This window comes from Rousettus aegyptiacus, unplaced genomic scaffold (assembly GCF_014176215.1).
Source record: "Rousettus aegyptiacus isolate mRouAeg1 unplaced genomic scaffold, mRouAeg1.p scaffold_m13_p_3, whole genome shotgun sequence".
NCBI classification, from domain to species: domain Eukaryota; kingdom Metazoa; phylum Chordata; class Mammalia; order Chiroptera; family Pteropodidae; genus Rousettus; species Rousettus aegyptiacus.
Window position 1 is genome coordinate 66,048,269 of NW_023416306.1, and position 19,908 is coordinate 66,068,176.

The 19,908-nt window shown below is 33.8% G+C and overlaps 2 protein-coding genes across 2 annotated transcripts in view; both read right to left on the reverse strand.

Annotated features, from left to right (window-relative positions):
* The window catches only part of CAAP1 (caspase activity and apoptosis inhibitor 1), a 36,701-nt gene extending 28,682 nt beyond the window's left edge, over window positions 1-8,019 (reverse strand). The window contains exons 1-4 of the mRNA XM_016156282.2: window positions 7,638-8,019; window positions 3,116-3,316; window positions 2,235-2,319; window positions 1,673-1,748 (exon numbers count right to left, since the gene is read on the reverse strand). Coding sequence (XP_016011768.2) covers window positions 1,673-1,748; window positions 2,235-2,319; window positions 3,116-3,316; window positions 7,638-7,919 — 644 coding nt within the window. The 5' untranslated portion in view covers window positions 7,920-8,019. The remainder of the gene's footprint in view (window positions 1-1,672; window positions 1,749-2,234; window positions 2,320-3,115; window positions 3,317-7,637) is intronic.
* Window positions 8,020-14,341: 6,322 nt separating this feature from the next.
* PLAA (phospholipase A2 activating protein) overlaps window positions 14,342-19,908 on the reverse strand; it is a 34,028-nt gene continuing 28,461 nt past the window's right edge. The window contains exons 13-14 of the mRNA XM_016156275.2: window positions 19,047-19,211; window positions 14,342-16,281 (exon numbers count right to left, since the gene is read on the reverse strand). Coding sequence (XP_016011761.1) covers window positions 15,716-16,281; window positions 19,047-19,211 — 731 coding nt within the window. The 3' untranslated portion in view covers window positions 14,342-15,715. The remainder of the gene's footprint in view (window positions 16,282-19,046; window positions 19,212-19,908) is intronic.

A 19,908-nucleotide genomic window follows, 5' to 3' on the forward strand; every position in this document is an offset into this window, starting at 1 on the left:
AACACAGACTACACTCTGAAAACAGAGATCATAACTCCTGTGTAATATCACAAAAATTGATACTAAGTTTGCTCATAAAACATCGATTAGATCCTCAATGAAAAAGTTCAGGAATTATCCTGGTTTTGAAGGAGTAAACTACAATAACAAAAAGAGCCTGGGTAACCTCATGATCTGCAGTTTAAAACTCAACAGCTTTTTGGTTAAAGAGGAATTATAAACTATCTAAAAACTAACAATAAATGAAACACTAACTAGTTTTATGTAATACAGCTAAAGTGGTACTCAGAGGAAAATTTTAGCATTAAATATATATTTCTAATCCAAAAGTAATTTTAAAAAATAAACTAATGATCCAATTCAAGAAGTTAGGGGGGGAATAAAATAAGCTTTAAAAACAAAACATACAGGTAACAGTATACTTGTGGAAGGCTTTCTTTGTAAGATAAGAACAAGCAAGAAATCTACTCTTACCACTTCTATTCAACAATGCCCTGGAATTCCTAACAGGTCAATAAGGGAGAGAGGGAGAGAGGGAGGGAGGGAGGGAAGAAGGGAGGGAGGGAGGGAGGAAGGAATTAAAGGTATATAGATTAGAAAATGTCAAAAAATAAAATTCAACCAAATCAATTTGAAGATCTTACTGGATTTATTAAGCGATTCATGCAGAATCCCACCAAGCAAGTAGAAGGAAGTTCGGAGGGATTGTACAAAATGGACGTTTTATAGAAAGCTTGGGCAAGGGAGCTATTAGAAAAAAGAAAAAAAAAAAAAAGATTATTTTTAGGCCAGGACACCAACTTTTTTGGGGGGAAGGAAATGGCAAGGGTTTTATAATGCAGTATACCTCTACTTCCTTGGGTTGAGCAGAGAGGTGGGAGGATTAGATAGGGCCCCATGACAGATTACCTTACTAGTGCTTGACTAGAAAATTAATTCCAGACTGGTTGAGGAAGATTATATTTCTGGTGAAGATCAAAACTGCAAATAGGTCTGGTATTAATCTAGGTTTAATATCAAGGGCCTTAGCAAAAGTGAGACCGGCCATCTTGGGGCTGTGGTTTTCTTTTTAAAAAAAAGGGAAAAATAAAACTGTCTTTATTTTTGATGAGGCATGGCAGAGGAAAATGATCTAGAAAAAACAATTAGCATGTTGCTTTGTGATTAGTCAGCATCCCAAAACTTTAGGCATTGTATATTATCCCAATAGTCAAATTATGTACCTATATAAAATAAACCATCTAATTATTGCATCTGTGAAATGAGGCTATTATCACTTAACATTAATAGGTATGTAGAAGAATTAAGTGAAATAAAGTGTCCTAAGCTACTAACATAATGCCTATGAGATTAAGTACTTAATAAATAATGAGAATTGCTAGTAGTATATTCAAATTCCAAATGAAAGATGTGATTCTGCTTCACATTGACACTGCTGTTGTCCTATATATGGGTAGTGGTTCATAAAAATCACCTTAAGCCTGAAAGCAATTAAATTCATCTTTATATATACCAAAAGGATCAATCATTACAGTAAATGAATCAATCTTTCTACATTGTTGAATTATTTTATATTAATACAACACAGAAAAATCATCGCATTCTTGAGGCAACAAATCACAAAGGAATAACAAAAAAATTCTGAAATAAAAATCAAAGTTTTTTAACTTACTGACTGACTAGTTCGGATCCCATCTTAGAGCCATCGTCTGCCTCCTCTTCCATATCAGAGTCCATACCATTGTCACCTTATAAATGAAATAAACGATTGAAAGCATGCATGTAAAATGTCAGAATGATTTAATTTTAATCATTACACAAAAAGTATCATCTTTAAAAGTGATACGAATTAAAGAACTTTATAGTTTACAGGTAACTAGAAGCAATGAGAATATAAAGCAGAAAATAAAAATTATTTTAAGAGAAGTCTTTGCCTTTTCAAAAATTAATTTTACAGCATTTTGGGTAAACATTTTTTATTACACTTTATTATTCTGTACAAACTTATCCTCTTCTCTATACTTTTGAGATGGAAAAATCATACATACATCAAAAAGGCTATTCTTGAAATGCTACTGATATGTAAACTACATATCCCTGTAGATATACTTTTCAACAATTAATCAGCAATGAAATTAAAGTAATATTCAAGTAAAAAAAAGAACACCTGAGGATTTATTCTGAATGCAGTATTAACTAAAAAATTACCAGAATATAGAAATATGTATTCTCACCCTCAAGAATCTTTAAGATTTTTTTCTCAGACAGGAGTTCTAACTGTTCTTGGCACAGTTTTTTAATTTCTTCTATTGAACAGTTCTAAAGAAAATGACATTTAAAAAAAATGCATTTATGTAATATGTCAATGTAAAATAGAAAACAGCAATTATAAAAAAAAATCCAGTTAGCAAAATCTTACAATAAAACAAATTAAAAGCCACATAAATCTTTTCTGGGATGAAATCTCAAAAACTGCCTGTTAATATGTGTACATTATAATTTATAAGGTTTGATTAGAATTTGTAATCATGTTTATTATGAAAGAACAAACTAAAGAGTACATCAGGAGCTCAGATATTCTTAAGAACAGCCTATAAATATTTAAGTCTCATCTCTCTACATCTTAGATATATGATTTGGGGTTTAACTTGTCTAAGGTCTATTTCTACAACTCTAAAATTAAAATACCATGTTATTTCCCTGAATAATTTTCAGAAATATATGAAAAAATTCGTAAATTTAGTGAAATATAAGCTACTACCCAGTATCATTGTAAACTGTTATATAGTAGTATATCATTTCTTAAAGCATCAGAAAGTATCTTTAAACCTCTAATTTAATACTAACATTGCCTGCATTTAATAGAATTATTTCCAGAAGGTCAATAAATTCTTAACTAAGCATAGTAAATTGCCCCATTTTTTCTTGGCAAATTTTTACACATACAAAATTATTTATGGTTATCTGAAATCCCTTTTTTATATATTTTTAAGTAGCTTGTTTTGTTGAAAACATGCAGTTATAATTTTCATTAAGTAAATTGATTGCTACCAAAAAAAGGTTTTTGTATATTTCTATATATGTGTATAGTCTGATAATGTATGTAATGAAGTACCTTTAACACATCAGGAAGCATCTTCTGTAATTTCTTCTCTCCAATGATACAGAAACACTGCTGAAGCATTTCTTTTTTGTCTGATATATAGAAACTAACTGGTTTTAATGACACGGTTAGGTCTAGTCCACCTTCTTCAAGGTCACTGTGCTCTGCCAAGAATAATTCTTTTTCCAAAGTTGGTAAAAGATGCTTGGTTTCCTAAAATTAAAAGAGGTAAAGAACCATTAAATAATACTCCTAAAATTGTATGGAATATGTATATATTGTTCCATATGTTTATTTAATAAATTCTTCATTAAATATTTCTAAATTCTAGGTTTGCATAGATTAGTTACCTAAAACCAAAGGAAAGAATATTTAATTGTTCAGTATTCTTTGAACTTACTCTCCACACTACAATTAATTCAGTAAGTTGACATAAAGTGGAGAGAGAATACCTTGGGACGCACAAATGAAAATATACTCAATATGAAATAATTTCCTACAATTTGAGTCTTCTGACAAATTAGAATATTCCTTGCCCATTCATGCAAAAGCCTTAAGTATGCACTGTCATTATTCTTAAATTCATATACAGAAATGAGATAGCTGCAAAAATATTACAAATCACAAATATTATTAATTATTACTGCTTACCAGAAGCTATTATCACTTTTGAAACTGTTATATAATTTAATTGTATTCAAAGTAGCCAAGTAATTGAAGACATTTAGGTCAATTTTACCACCTATCTGCTGAATCCATCCAGTCTCTCCAAATTGACTATCATAATGCTGGTCCAAGGTACCATAATCTTTTGCCTAGATTACCTCAACAACCACTTAACTGGACTTGCTGCGTCTAATGTGAGGTCTCTCCAATCTGTTTTGTATACAGGTACCAGAATGGATTATAAAATGTGCATAATAGTCATCCTCTCTATTTGTAACCTTTCATTGACTTCTCACTGCTTTTAGAATAATATGGCCTATTGGGTCTTCTGCTCATTCTTTGTGTTTCAAACACAATGACATTCTTTAAAATACTGAAATGTAACCTGTTCTCCCTTCACCTCATACAGGCAGGGCTTCTGTACTTATGTTCTTCTGCCTAGGATATTCTTTCCTTCCCATTTCCCCTATCATACACAATATACCATCAAGATTAACAAATTCAGATCCAGTTCAAAAGTCATTTCCTCAGGAAAATCTTTCCCAACTATACTGCTCTGCGAGATTTCTTTGTTATATTTTCTAATGGAATTGTTTTAAAAACAATTTAAAAAGCCAATTTTAAAGGATACTACGATAATTAAACCGAAAAAGTAAAGGAGGTCAACTCTTGTTCTAATGGCTTACAAAGTAATTCAAATGTTAGTGAAAATATAGAGCAAGTGGAACTCTCCTACACTGGTGGCAGGAATATAAAAGGGTGCAGCCACTTTAGAAAACAGTTCACATCAGTTCCTCAAAAAGTTTCTGTATGCCCAAGCAATTTCATTCCCAGATATATAACCAAAAGAAATGTAACCATAAGTCTACACAAAAACTGGTAAAAAAATATTCATAACAAAGCATTATTTGTAATAGTGAAAAGGTAGAAGCAATTCAAATGTCCATTGAGTGACAAATGGAAAATCCAGATGTGGTATTATTCAGCCATAAAAAAGAATGAAGTACTGACATGTGTTACAATATGGGTGAACTCTGAAAAAAACATGCTAAGTGAAAGAAGCCAGACACAAAAGACTATATACTATATGATTCTATTCATATAAAATGTCCAGAATAGGGAAATCAATAAATTTATAGAGATAGGAAGTAGATTAGTGGTTGCCTAGGGAAGGAACAAGGTAGAATATAGAACTTTTTATTTTTTTGGTGGGGGGGGGGATGAAAATATTTTAAAATGGACTGTAGTGATGGTTGCACAACACTGTGACTATATTTGAATATACTCAAGACAACTGAACTGTATACCTGAAATGGGTAAATTGCATGGTTATATGAATTATATCTCTATAAAGCTGTTACAAATAAATTAATAATAAATAGGGAACTCAATACAGAACAAATATAATGGCACTCTCGGAATTCTGGAATGTTATCCATATGCCTAATGTGTAATTTCTTGTTTTACTTCACAAATACACTTACTTCTCTATTAGAAATAGAGTTTAGTTACATATGCAAATGTTTACATTGTAGCATTACTGGTGTTAACATTATGATAAATACCACTATGGAACCTATTTATGGTTATAGTGATATTGACTCTACAAGGGGTAGGAAAACGGAATAAATTTATAATCTATCAAATAATTTGGAAAAAGTTATGGAGGGGAAAAAACCTTCCCCCGCCTCCCCTTCCCCCAAATCTACCAGACCCAGAGAGCTAGCTGTATGCTGTATGGTCCAATGGTCAAGTTCTGACAAATCTTGGGGAAAAAAGATATAAACTTTTCTAAATGACACCAAAAACAAAAAACAAAAAACAACAAAAAACAAAACAAAAAAACAAAACCCAAAGGTCCCCAACTCAATCCATGAGGTTAGCAGAATATTAATACCAAAACCAGAGAAGATTATAAAAATAAAAACCATAGTCAAATTTAACTTAGGAACATAAAGACAAAAGCATAAATACTGAATTCCAGCCAAGTACAACAACCAAACTAACAAACTAAACAGAACCTATCTCAAGACTGCAAGGACAGTTCAATGTCAATTAATTTATCAATAAAATTATATTATCTGAATAGGAAGAAAACTATATGATCATCTCAACAGAATGCCAGAAACGCACCTGATAAAACTGTACAACCCTCATCAAACTAGGAATTAAAGGAAATTTCCCTAACCTGATCAAAAGTATCTTTTGGAACCTACGGCAAATATACTTACTTGCAGAACATTAGAAATGTTCCCACTAGAAAAAGGATTAGGAAAAGAATGCCTACTGTCACTGCTTTTGTTAGAATACTATACAAAAAATATTAGATAATACCAAAAGAACAGAAAGTGAGAAATATTGTGCTGAAAAAGAGGAGACACACTCTCACTGTTAGCAGAAATTTTGGGGAGTCAATTTTAAATTAATAATTAATAGTGTGGCTAGATAAAAGAAAAGACATACCAATAAATGGCCTTCTATGCTTCCACAACTCCCAATTTAAAGATGTAATGTTAAAAATATAAGAAAACACAGAATAATTTTATAATCTTGGATTAGGAAAGACATTTCTAAATAACACACAATCTAACAGGCATAGGAAAAAATTAGTCTTGACCACACGAAATCGAAAGCTTTGAAATACCGTGGCCAAAGTTAGAGAAACATTTGCAATATACCTTACACGAAGCATGAGAACCAGGACTTTATGTACAGATTCATGACTTACCAGTAAAAAGTTGAAAACCACCAAATAGAAAAATAGCACAGGATAGGTCTAATCCATTTACATAAGGAATCAAACGACAAATATATCAAAATGTTCAATATCACAATTAGGAAAATATAAAACATAAGCAACATTAATTTCATTTATTAGGCTAACTAAATTTTAAAAACTGGATACGGCAAAGATTTGCAAAGTTATTCTTTTACACTGTTTGGATTATCAATTAGCAAAGTCTTTTTTAGAGAGCATTTGTTGGTAACTACCAAATTTTAAAAAATGCATTAACTTTGACCCAGCAATTTAACTTCTGAGACTCCGACCTAAAGTAATTTTTGTACAAGACACATGAACAAGGGTATTCGTTTTCGTATTATCTCTGTAATAGTAAGAAAACTGGAAATCTAAATATTCATCCATAAAGTTAAAATGTAATATTGCGCAGTCACTAACACCCATCCCAACAATGCAGCGGAATTATCCGATTCAAGGAGCGGTATCACAATAAAGCTTATGTGGAGAAACTGAAGTACACGTATCTGACAAGAATGAATAAAAAGCGTGAGGGAGACTTCAAGAAAGACTTCCACGCTTTTCCCTTTATTTCTGTGTCTTTATAACATACTAGAAGCAAACGATATTTTGAAACGGCGGTATCTTTACAGGTCGATGGAACATAAAGGACATGTCTTTTATACAGTCAAATACTGGATACAAATCTAGGTGTTAGTAACAAACTGTGGGCAAACTTAACCTCTGTGAGTCTCAGTTTTCTCATCCTGTAATATGGAGTTAATCATAACCTACTAAAAGATTAAAATGAAGAGAAAAGTAAAAAAGTGGTTGGCAAGAGCATTAAAAGCTAGCTTCTGGACCATACTTTTCTGAGAGACTTAGGAGACCACAGGAGCGGAAGGTGCCAAAAGCAAAATGAGTTGTCCATTAGCAAATCTAGGAACTTGAAGTTCAAGACATGGGAGTGTGGCGTCCACCGGGACTTAGGAACATGAACCTCAAGCACGAGTGGAATCCTGGAATCGCAGCGCTAACCGTGAGCTACAGCCAGCGCCCCATCCCGCTCGTCGCCCGCCTTTTTCCGAAAATGCAGCGGCCCCCAGAGCGGCGAGTAGGGCGCGCACGCACCTGTTGCAAGGAGCCGCAGACGCTGGATGATGAGTCAGTGTTCCTCCGCTTCCGGCGCTCGCTGCGCTCCACGCCGCTCCCAACGCCGGCGACGCTTCCACTGAAGCTGCTGTTCCCACAGCAGGTTACGCTGCCACAGCCACTGGTGCTCCCGCAGCCGCTGGTGCTCCCACTGCCGCTGCCGGCCAGGCCGGGTACCAGCTCCGGCGCCGCGAGCGCAGCGGCCGCCTCCTGACCGCTGCGTTTGCGCCGCTTCTCCCGGGAAGACTTCTTCCCCGTCATGATCCTTCTGCTGTAACCATCCGGCGAAAGCCCACCGTCTCTGAAGTGACCTAAACCCTTCTCCAGCGGCCGCGGCGGGCGCTGGCGTCGCAGTTTTGCATCACTTCCGGCCTCGTCGTAGACGCCGCAAGGCGTTTCTGGGGGTGGTGCTGGGACCAGTAGCGCCGCCTCCACAGGCAGCCGAGATTCATCTGAGTTTGCTGAAGGCTCGGTGTTTGTCTAGTCGGCTGGTTATTCGTTTTTATATCTCTACAAAGGTCGAAGATGGAGCATTACAACGGCTCTTTGCCTTATTGATACTTATTTCCAGTCTTTGTCAATATAAAAATGCATAGGTAAAGGTGCAGTTTTTATTTATGACACTAATAGCGTTATAACAATAAAGAGAAGTTAGGGGAAATCTCATCATCTGAGTAAATTATTTAAAAATGTATTTTAGGTAATTGTACAGGAATAGGGTCTTATGCTTTCTTGTTTTCCCCCATTCACACTCATTTCTAGGCATGATTCATTTTCACTTCTAAGGGCACTTGGCTCTAGTAGTTCATTGTATTCTTTCTCTAAGCAATATTCAGATGTTGGTATTTAGTTTGTTTACTAATTCTGTCACTATTCAGAGATAATGCAACTATAAACAGCTTAAGGAAAAAAATTTACATTATTTCCCTTATGTACCCCAAAAAGAAATTGATCAAAGAACATCAACGTCTTATTTTTCTTATTCTGTTTGATTGCTTGGAAGACTGAGACAACTTAAAAAGTCACCCATACACTGAAAACTTTTAAAAAAATTTGTTCTAATGTATGATATTAGATTTTTAACTTGCGTTTTTTATTTAGAATGTTGGACACTTTCTCATGGACTGGTACCCTATTTCCTCATTATCAAATCGCCTGGTGCACTCCTCTGTTTCTATCAGCCTTCTAGTCACCTTACTCCTAATTATGTATTTTTTTTTTTGTCATTTTGTTTTAGATGAGCTGACCCCTTTCAGTATTTCCTGTAATATAGGCTTCGTAGTGGAGAACTCCCTGAATTTTTGTATGTCAGGAAAGGTCTTTATTTCTCCTTTGTATCTAAAGGAGAGCTTAGCTGGATACATTATTCTAGGCTGGTAGTTCTTTTCACTTAATAGTTTAAACGTTTGATTCCATTCCTTTCTAGATTGTAAGGTTTGTGCTGAGAAATCTGATGCTAATCTAACGGGTTTTCCTTTATAAATTACTGTCTTCTCCCTGGCTGCTCTGAGAACTCTCTTTGTCGTTGATTTCTGTTATAAATTACTGTCTTCTCCCTGGCTGCCCTGAGAACTCTCTTTGTCGTTGATTTCTAATAATCTTAATACAATGTGTCTTGGTGAGGGCCTTCTCAGGTTGAGATAATTGGGTGTTCAGTTGACTCCTTGATTTCAAAGTTCCAGCCCATTCTTTAGATTTGGGAAATTCTCATCAACTATTTGTCTGAAAATGCTTTCTAATCCCTGCTCTTTTTCCTCCCCTTGGAGAATACACATTATTCTTATGTTTCCTCTCCTGATGAAGAGGAAACATAAGAATAATGGTAGTTCTTGTATTTCTCTTACATTATTTTTCATTCTTCAGTTTCTCTTTTCTTTCTTTCTGATTTATTTCTAGATTTCTGTCTTCAATATCACTGATCCTTTCCTCCATTTGGTCAACTCTATATCCCAAGCCTGCTATTTCATTTTTCACCTCTTTCAGTGTATTCTTCATCTCCAGAGTTCTATTTGATTCTTTTTGAGGGTTTCAATCTCCTTGCCAAAGAACTCATTCTGCTCATCTAGTTGTTTTTTCAATTCTTGAAGTTGTTGATATGAGTTGTTTTGGATCTCACTGAAGTTTTTCAGAAGTACCATCCCAAATTACCTGTCATTTATTACATATTTCTATGTCTTTCAGCTTATTTTCTGAAGGTTTTTCTCTCTTTCTGAGCTGCCTTGTTACCTTGGTTGTTCATGGTGTTTAATGTACTATTTCTCTGCCTGGGCATTAATGGAAATGTATTCCCCCCCCCCCACCCCCCGAAAGAAGATTTATTATATAAAGGTCTCTCTTTAGCCAGTTGCAAAGAAGGTGTTTTTCTTTTGGTTTCCAGTAGGTGTCATCTAAGTCTCTTGTATCCCTGTGGTAGCTCTTATGCACACAGATCCTACACTCAGATGTGCTGGTGTGCAGTTTGTTTGTTGAGTTTTAGATGTTCAGCTTGTTGTTTCAAGGAGAGAGATCTGGGGATGACTCTCACTCCACCATGTTTCTGAAGTCATTCTCAGAAACGTTATTGTTAAAGAAGATGGTAGCCTTGTATTATCTTTGAAAGGAACAATTGATAAGCACTTATGTGGCAGACATTTTGCTAGGTTTTTATATAAATATTTTGTTCTATTTTTTGATGTCCCAAGGTACATATGATTAAATTGGGGCTGAAGTTGAGCAGCTTGCCTTAATTCATTAGCAAGTGGGTGGGAAACATCATTGAAATGTTTATCTGTTCACTCCAAAGCCAGTACTCTCTCACTATATTATAATACACAGCACCTCTGGTTGCTTTTACTATTGAAAATTTTAAATGATGTAGAAATAAGCAAATATTTCTTAAATTTATTAGTTCCTTTGAGGACATAAGAATGAAAGAAATGTTTTGAAGGATTTTTTTTCAAGCGTATTAAGCTTACATGCCTCTACCAGTACCAAGGTTGAAGTGGCTACGACAAGAAGATATTTTTCTCTATATCAGTACCCAGTTTGGGCAACACCATTTATCAAATATCATTCTCTTCATTGTTTTGTTGATAGACTTGTTATATAAAGATTTACCTGACTAATTTGTTTCTTCACCTGTAAAATATTACTAACACTACTTACCCCATAGGGATAATGATGTAAACTTATAATGAGTATAAAGTAATTGTTTAATGCGTGCTATCTAGTTAACTTAAATCTATCTGTTTTTTACAATGCTACTTAACTGGTTTGTTTTAAATCCAATTGCAAAACATTGTACAAACATTGCTATATCATTGCTTTTAAATTTGATGAAAATATCATCGCTGTTTAGACATTTTACTTCCCTAACTTATTACAATGTGTCCAGGAACACCCAAGATCAAGTTTTAAGTCCCAGGACCCCATTTTAGGCTTAGAACCAATATCAGCCTACCAACTCTATAGTAGGGCATTAGTCAGCTTTCGGTTATTTAAAGTTTCCATTATTTTCTGTAACCCAAAGACTATTTTCCTCCATGAGAAGCACCGAAGTGGTTTACTTGTTGCCCTCAAAGGCAAGATCCTGCCTTTCTTATTACCCCCAGATAACAAGCACCCTGATTTTAAACATGAAATAAAACCTGATAACTACGTTGGAAAGTGGATAGAAAATAAAATATGAAATGAAAAAAATTTTTTAAAATATTCCTCCATCTCTATTAAGATGGTAACTAGAGGCCAATTACATCCTATTCTTGTTCTCCCACCCTCCTGTAGTTAAGGGAAGGAAAACATCATTAAGAAAGCTCAGATATGATGCAATCAAATTTAAAAAGTACAATTACACATCACCTGATGTATTCTTGCCACAGCAGTTTAACCTCTGGATTTAGCTTCTATAGGAAATAGAATATGTGGCAAGCAAATTCTAAGGCCCCTAATGATCCCTCTCCCTGGCATTCACAGCTTAATGTAATCTACTCTCCTTGAATAACTTGCTTCCAACCAATAGAATATGTTGCTGTTTAGAGGGTGTCATGTCTGTCATTATAAATATTCTGACTTTGGTCCAGCTAACAGACTCCCTTCCTTGCTGGCTCTGATGGAGAAGCTTACTGTGATGGAGAAGACCACAAGGCAAGGAACCAAGGGACGCCTCTGAAGTTTTCATCCAACCTGAAAAGAAGTGAACACTAACCATGTGAGTGTGAAAATGCATCCTTCCCAGTCATGCCTTCAGATGAGGTCTCAGTCTTGGCTGACACCTTTATAACAGCCTCATGTGAAACAAAGCAGAGGACTCAGTTGTCAGGATTCCTCACTCACAGAAAACTTGAGATAATAAATGTGTGTTGTTTTAAGCCACTTAACTTGGGGGTTAATTTATTAAGCAGCAATAGATAACTAATACATAAGGTTATAATAATGTATTTTAGAAATATAAAATGGGGGTACTTCATATTTTTGCCTGGCCTAGACATTTCAATTAGACAGACAGGTGGAGAAATTGTTCTACATTGAGATCAAAGTGACATATAATCAAATAACTAAATACAATACATAACCCTTGATTATTTTGGTTCTTTAAAAGTTATAAAAGGTGGCCTGAGGGTAATGAGGAAACTTGAATATGGATTGATATTAGATATGAAATTATTCTCTTCAATGCAATATAGTTTTAAATGAGTGTTTTTGAAAATGTCCTTATTCTTAGAAGATACATATTGAAGTATTTAGTTGATAAGTGTGATATCTGTAACTTATTTTTTAAATAATTTCAAAAAAATTACATATGGCAAAATGTTAATAGTAGAACTTAGTTGGCAAGTCCATGAGTGTTCACCATACTTTTCAACTTTTGTGTACGTATGAATATTTTCATTAACAAATTGAAGGGAAACATGAAAAAATGTTAAGTGAAAATCTTCAAAATTGCACTTATAATCACAACTATATGGTGTGCTATAGACTGAATGTTTGTGTCCCCTTCAAAATTCCTATGATGAAACCTAATCCCTGATGTGATATTTGGAGGTAGGGCCTCTGGAAGGTGATTAGGTCACAAGGCATGAATGGGAAGACCCCAGAGAACTCCTTCCTCCCTTGTGCCATTATAAGGACACAGGGAGAAGATAGCATCTGAGAAACCAAGAAGTGGGCCCTCACCAAATACCAAATATGCCAACATCTTTTATTTTCGACTTCCCAGCCTCCAGTACTATAATAAATGTTTCTTGTAAGCAACCTGGTCTATGGTATTTTTGTTGTAGCAGCCAAGAAAGACACTGTATATAATTTTCTGAACAAAAATACATTAGAAATTAGAATTAGAACAAATTGTAAAATATTGAATAACATTTCCTAATCTCAAGTGGGTAACATATCTCAAGACCTGTAGAAAGGATGCTACATCACAAATGATCCTCTATACCTTTTTTTCATTTCCCTATAAAATAACCATAAGATATAGTGTTAACTGCTAAGGAAGCTGTATCCATCTTATTCCTAAAACCTTTGTGAAGAATCTATTATTTTCATATGTTTCTTCCATCATTTAAGATTTTTAAGTAGATAAAATTTCATTGCATCGTTACTTATAAACTCAGCTACTCATGAAAAAAAGTCACAATAGAAACATCATTTAAAAAATAATAGGGAAGATAATGCAATTATGAAAGAGACAATGATAAGTTATGTCATTTGTAGGCAACTATGTTTAGGATACAACTGGAAGGACATTAATTCCCAAGATTTTTACTGCTGAGTGATTAGGCAACATATATCAAGTCTAATATATTTGCATTAACTTGACACACCAATTCCATGTGTAAAATATACCCTAAAGAAGTCCTAAAACACTTGTTAGACTTGTCAAGAGCACTGCTTGATAGCTGAAAATTGGAAACAATGTCAGATAATAGGAAATGGGTATATTCATTCAATATATTTATTAAGATGGATGTATGCATACTATATATGTCAAGTTTAAAAATTAGGTTATTAAACAATGTATATCATTCCTTTTAAAAAAATAAAAACATGTAAGACATTAAGAATGGTTCTCTCTGGGCAATGGGATTACAGAAAATATTTGCGTATCTTATTCAGCAAATATGTATTTATATTCAGAAAAAAAATTAAGGAAATCATGGGAAAAAGTTTAACTGAAAAAGAAAAAAAAATCTTTAAAATATCACTGAACCACCATTTAACAGTTATCTTTCTAGCAGGATTTACTTTTCATTTTGCTAAACTGTATTTTGTAACTTTTCAATAAACATGAAATACTGGTATAATAAAAAGTTGTTATAAAAAGATTTATATACTAATAGGAAGCAAACAGTGTTTACAATTTGCCACCCCTTACATTTTGAAGAGTAAACTCACATTCTTAACCAAGAATTTATGTCCAAAGGTAACTAATATTTCAAAATATTGTAGATGAAATGTTTGTAACATGCTAGACTGGACATGTTAACAAGAAAGCAGTGTAATGTAATGGAACCAGGCTGACCTGGGTTAAACTCTTAATTTTGCCCTTTAATTTGACTTAACCTTCTAAATTTCAATTCGACAAAAAAGTAAAGCACAGGGTCCTAATGGAACCAGTAAATAGAACAGTTAAAGTCTGGGTAAACACCAGAAAAGTTGCAATTTAATACTTAGTAAAATATACATCCCCTCTTTTATATTTTACCTTTTTTTTTTTTTTTTTTTTTTTGACATTCCAAGTTTTTCCTTGGATTAATCTAGACAATTGGAATCCTTTCCTCCCCTCTGCGGGGCAAGGGAATTATTCTTCTTTGACTACAATTTGGCAAATCAAGAAATTTGTGGTTTTAAATATCATAAATATTGAGAATCGTGCTATTTTAGGCAAAGTCCTCTTTGTGAAACGATCTTTCCAGCCTTTTAAAATAAGAATAGTTACATTTCCCTTAATTTATTTTAGACATAAAATATTATGTAATTATTGGGCAGGTTCCTTCTTTGTTAGTTGCTAGGATATTCAAAGACAAATTTGTGACCCTCTCTCTAGGAAATATAGCATGGTATGCACCTTTTTTTCTCCTATCGTTGATTCGTCCCATTATCTTTACTTCTGAAAATAGAGATAGCATCTCAATTCATTTAAAGGATTTTAGGAATTAAATATGAAAGTGGTTAGCATAGCACCTGGACTATGTTAGGGGCTCAAAAATACTAATTTCAGATGACAGGCTCTGGACTTGCATATAACATAATTTGATGTATTCTTGCTTGCACAATTGCCTGATAACATTCAATACATTCCAAATTCCCTTTGAGGTAATGGAAATGACCAAAAATAAACAAATATCAAAACTGGAATGAATAATGAAATTATCTCAAATAGTGAAGGGCAAAAGAAACTAGATCGTAAGGTTTTAGTCAATTTGGGGCCTCAACTGTCTGAATTGATACACAACCTAACATAGTTTAGTAATTTGCTTTTACTTCATCTAAAAATGAACCATCAAACAATTCACTTTCTATTTACAAACAGTTTAAATGAATAAATTATTTTATATCTTTTCAATATATGCAATAATTTACAACAAACTTAATTTTTAAAAAATCTCAAATAGTTATCCTAAAACAAGACCTTGAAATGTTATCAGTGCTGTTAAAAAAAAAAAAAAAATCCAGCAATGAAATGAGTAGAGCAGATATTCAAAAAAAGAAAGCCACCAACAATTAACAGTTTGGGGTATGTAAGTAGCAAAAGCAGATTACATAAATAAAAGCTCTTGCCTTCTCCTGTGTGGTTAAGGTACAGAAATTATGCCACCATAATTGTCCTTCTGTTGATTACAGTTCATTCTTAATTTTCTAAACTCTTAAAAACCTACCCACATTACACAGGAAAATCTCACAGTACACCAGTGCAAAAATTTTATTTTTCCTTTGTTTCCCCTTCCCCGCACTTTACAAGATTTGAATTTTGACTTAATCTACAGTATTCTTTTTTTTTTAATCATCTGTAATCAGTCATATGAAATGTGAAAAAAAAAAAAACTAATCAATTTAAAATTTCAGTCCCCTCCCCATTGTTAGAGCAAATTTAGGATAAGTCTACAGCATTCACTTACTTTAGCTGGTTCTGATACTGAAGCATACTTTTTTATTTGAGAATCAACGCCTAAAGACTTGGCTAATTGCACAGCATTTGAATCATCACTGATCAGTGTTCCAAGAGCCACAAGAAGTCTAAAAGTGGCTTCTAGGTCTTGTACAACTTCGAAGACTGTGCTAATTACTGACAAGCATTGAGCTTTCCCTTCAATGTTATGGTCTTTATGAAAACAAACAGAATAGTTCAGGGTCAGTGTAGCCAGAGCAATGTGAATGTTCTTATTGCTCCCTGATTTCAGTTCTATTGCATGGGACATTAGTGATTCCCTCTGGGACATCATGAGCCTTTGTCCTGCCTGGCCAGCAAAACAATTGCAAAAAGTCCTCAGAGCAAGCAGCTGGTTTGCTGGTTTTCCTTTAGGGTTCAGAAGACTGATAAGATGACTGCTGAACTGCGTCCCTTCCTTTTCATTGCAGAAGTTCTCATTCACACTGGGATGTTTAATTGACAAACGAAGAATGTCAAGCGCAGGAAAGACAATATCTATTAAAAAAAAAAAAATTCATTAATGTTTATGAAAATCCAGAAAATTCCTATGATTGTTGCTCAACTTTTAAGGATTTTATTACCTGTTATAAAATCAACCCATAATCATTTAAGAAAATGTTAAAAATCATGTGCCTGTGTATATTTCTAAAACTTGTATTGTTTTTTTCATATTTTTAGTGACTGGACTTATTGCTACAAGATCATATATGCTTTAAAAATAATGTAACTCTCTTGCATTATCAAACAGCCTGACATATAATATTCAGTAAGTCCTTATGGAATGAATGGAATAGGGACCTTGCTTTTAAAAGTCCTATAATATGATAGAAGAGTTGAAGAGAGAAAGTTCTTTATAGATGAATTCCAGTTGACAAATGATAATAGGATGCTTATAGGTTGGTGGAGAGCTTTATATTCAAGGGATTGGGTAGATATCATCTGAATGAATACGCTAAACAATCTCAGCATCACTAAGAGTAAGGAAATCAGAAATTATGTGCCCTGTGATATAAAGGTAGTATGCAGCATTATTTATAAAGGATATTTACCTTAAAAAAAAAAATTGAACCAGAATCTAATTATGTCTAGCAGGAACTATAGAGATAGAGAAGCACATTAAGTGATCAGCCAAATCCACAGTATGGGACATTTTGTAGGACAAATGATTTTTTTTTTTTTCCAATGAAAAAATAATAGGAGAGAGGACACTTTTAGAATTAAAAATTAAATGTAAAAAGTGAAAACTAAACTTTTGGTGGTAAAAATAAAAAATAAAAACAATTATACAGCAAAGGAAACCATTAGCAAAACAATAACAACCAATTGGGAGAAGATATTCGCTAAGGACACATTTGATAAAGGGTTAATATCCAAAATTTATAAAGAGCTTAAACAACTCAACAGCAAAGAAACAATCTAATTAAAAAACAAGCAGAAGACCTGAACAGATATTTCTCCAAAGCGGAAATACAGATGACTAACACACATATGAAAAGATGCTCAAGGTCGCTAATCATCAGAGAAATGCAAATTAAAACCACAATGAGATATAGCACCTCACACCTGTCAGGATGGCTATCATCAAAAAATCAAAAAACAGCAAGTGTTGATGAGGATGTGGAGAAAAGGGAACCCTCATACATTGTTGGTGGGATTGAAAATTGGTACAGTGGCTATGGAAAACGATATGGAGGTTTCTCAAAAAATTAAGAATGGATATACTTTTTGAGCCAGCAATTACACTTCTGGATATTTAGCCAAAGAAAACCAAAACAATAATTCGTAAAGATCTATGAACTCCAATATTCATCGCACCACAATTAAAATAGCCAAGATATGGAAGCAACCTAAATGCCCATCAATAAACAATTGGATAGAGAAGTTATCATTTATATATACAATGGACTATTATTCAGCCCTTAAAAAACATTAAATCCTACCATTTGCAACGACATGGATGGACCTAGAGGTTATTATGCTGAGTGAAATAAGTCAGACAGAGAAAGATCAATACCATATGATTTCACTTATATGTGGAATCTAAGGAACAAAAAGAACAAACTAATCAAAAACAGACCCACAAATGTAGTGAACAATTTGGTGATGGCCAGAGGGGAGAGGATTTGGGAATGGAAGAATGGGGTGAACGATTAATGAAGTACAAATTAATAGATGGTCATGAGGATGGGGAGCACGGCAGAAGGAATGAAGTTAGCATTAATATGATGGCTAAGTGGAGAGCCAGGGGAGGAAGGGAGAAACTGGGGAGATCATTTCATGAACAATATAGATGTGTAGCCAATGTACTGTATACTTGAAACTAATTTAAATAAACAAATTTATTTAAAATTTAAAAAATATATAGTCTACAGCCATGCCACCTGAACAGGCCTGATTCCGTCTGATCTTGGAAGTTAAGCAAGGTTGGGACTGGTTAGTATTTGGATGGGAGCCCATCTAGGAAGACTGGGTGCCGTAGGTGTAAAATAATAAATAAATAAATAAATAAATAGTAAATAAATAAACAAACTTTTGGTGGTGAGCATGCTATAGTGCAGCAGTCCACAACCTTTCTGGCACCAGGGACCAGTGCTCCTATGAGAATCTAATGCCTGACGATCTGAGGTGGAGCTGAGGCAGTGATGCTAGCGCTGGGGAGTGGCTGCAAATACAGATGAAGCATCGCTTGCTCAGTTGCCCACCGCTCACCTCCTGCTGTGTGGCCCAGGTCCTAACATGCCAGGGGCTGGTAGCGGTCCGCAGCCCGGGGGTTGGAGACCCCTGGTACAGTATATACAAATATTAAATTATAATGTTGTACATTTGAAATTTACATAATGTTATAAACCAGTGTTACTTCAATAAAAATTAAATAAATAAAATGAAAAATTAAGTGAATTTACTGAAAAAGAAAGAAGAAAAAATCCTTATAGCAAATGTTTGTAGCCTATGTTTAACAGGTCACAAAGAGTTTCCTGGATGGCTTGCAAAAGATCCAGTAATACTCAGAAATAATATACAAAATGCTACATGTTTGGGGTCATTACATTATCTTCAGACTTTCCTAGGGTACGTGACTAAAACGAGACTATTAATTACAGTGGTATAGTGAATCCTTTTTTGTGAAGTTTTTTATAATGTGAATTACAACTACTTGGGCTAACTTTTATTTAATCTACAAACAGCAGTAATATTGATAGAAGTGAAAAGACATACTTCCTGCTTTCTTGTTAAATTTTAATGAGTGTTTGTTTCTGTACCTTCAGGCCAGTTAATGGCTTTCCATAAAATCTGAAGTTGCTGGGCTGTGGGTTTTTCTGAAGAACAATTACATATTAGAGACAGTATCTTTTCAAGGAGTATCAAGTCATCCTCAGTTAACTTCTTCTCTTCAGGTGCAGTTCCATTAAGTTCTTTCAGTTTACCTAGAACCCAAAACCAAAGCTTCAAAATTCTCTAACTGTAATCAGCCAGATAAAATATATAAATGCCAAATTTTTCAATAAGAGTACTCTACCATACACTATGGGGGAGATAAGACTTTTAATGGCAATAATAAATTACCATAAAATGAGAATAAGGCCTGTAAGTATTTTTCAGACACAGTATAGAAAAAGAAAGGTTACTGTGATTTTTTTTATATGTAATTTTCTCAACTCTCCTTAAACTTTGTTTTGAATAAGTTTTAAAGTGTATTATATTTGTACCAATTTTGAATGGTTTTCAAGTAATATTACATGTTATATGAGAAAATTAATAATTTTCAGCTAACTTATATTAACTTCTACAATTATCGAAATACTCGAAAATTTAAATGTCTATTTATAATATTTAATTTATTGCATCTTTGGCATCACATCATTGTAAATATATTTAATGGAAATACTGCCTTTCCCACCATATTCATATTTCATGAAACAATTTCTTTTAAACTCTCACATGTATCTTAAATATAGCATCCTTGTCATCACTAATGTTATTTTGAGTCACCAAACACTATTTCCTCAAAAATCTTTATGTCAAAGAATAAAAAAGGCCAAATTCCCATCACAAAAGTTTAAGAAGATAAATTGTACAAATTCACAAATTTCTATCAATCATAACTAGACACCTGTACCTATT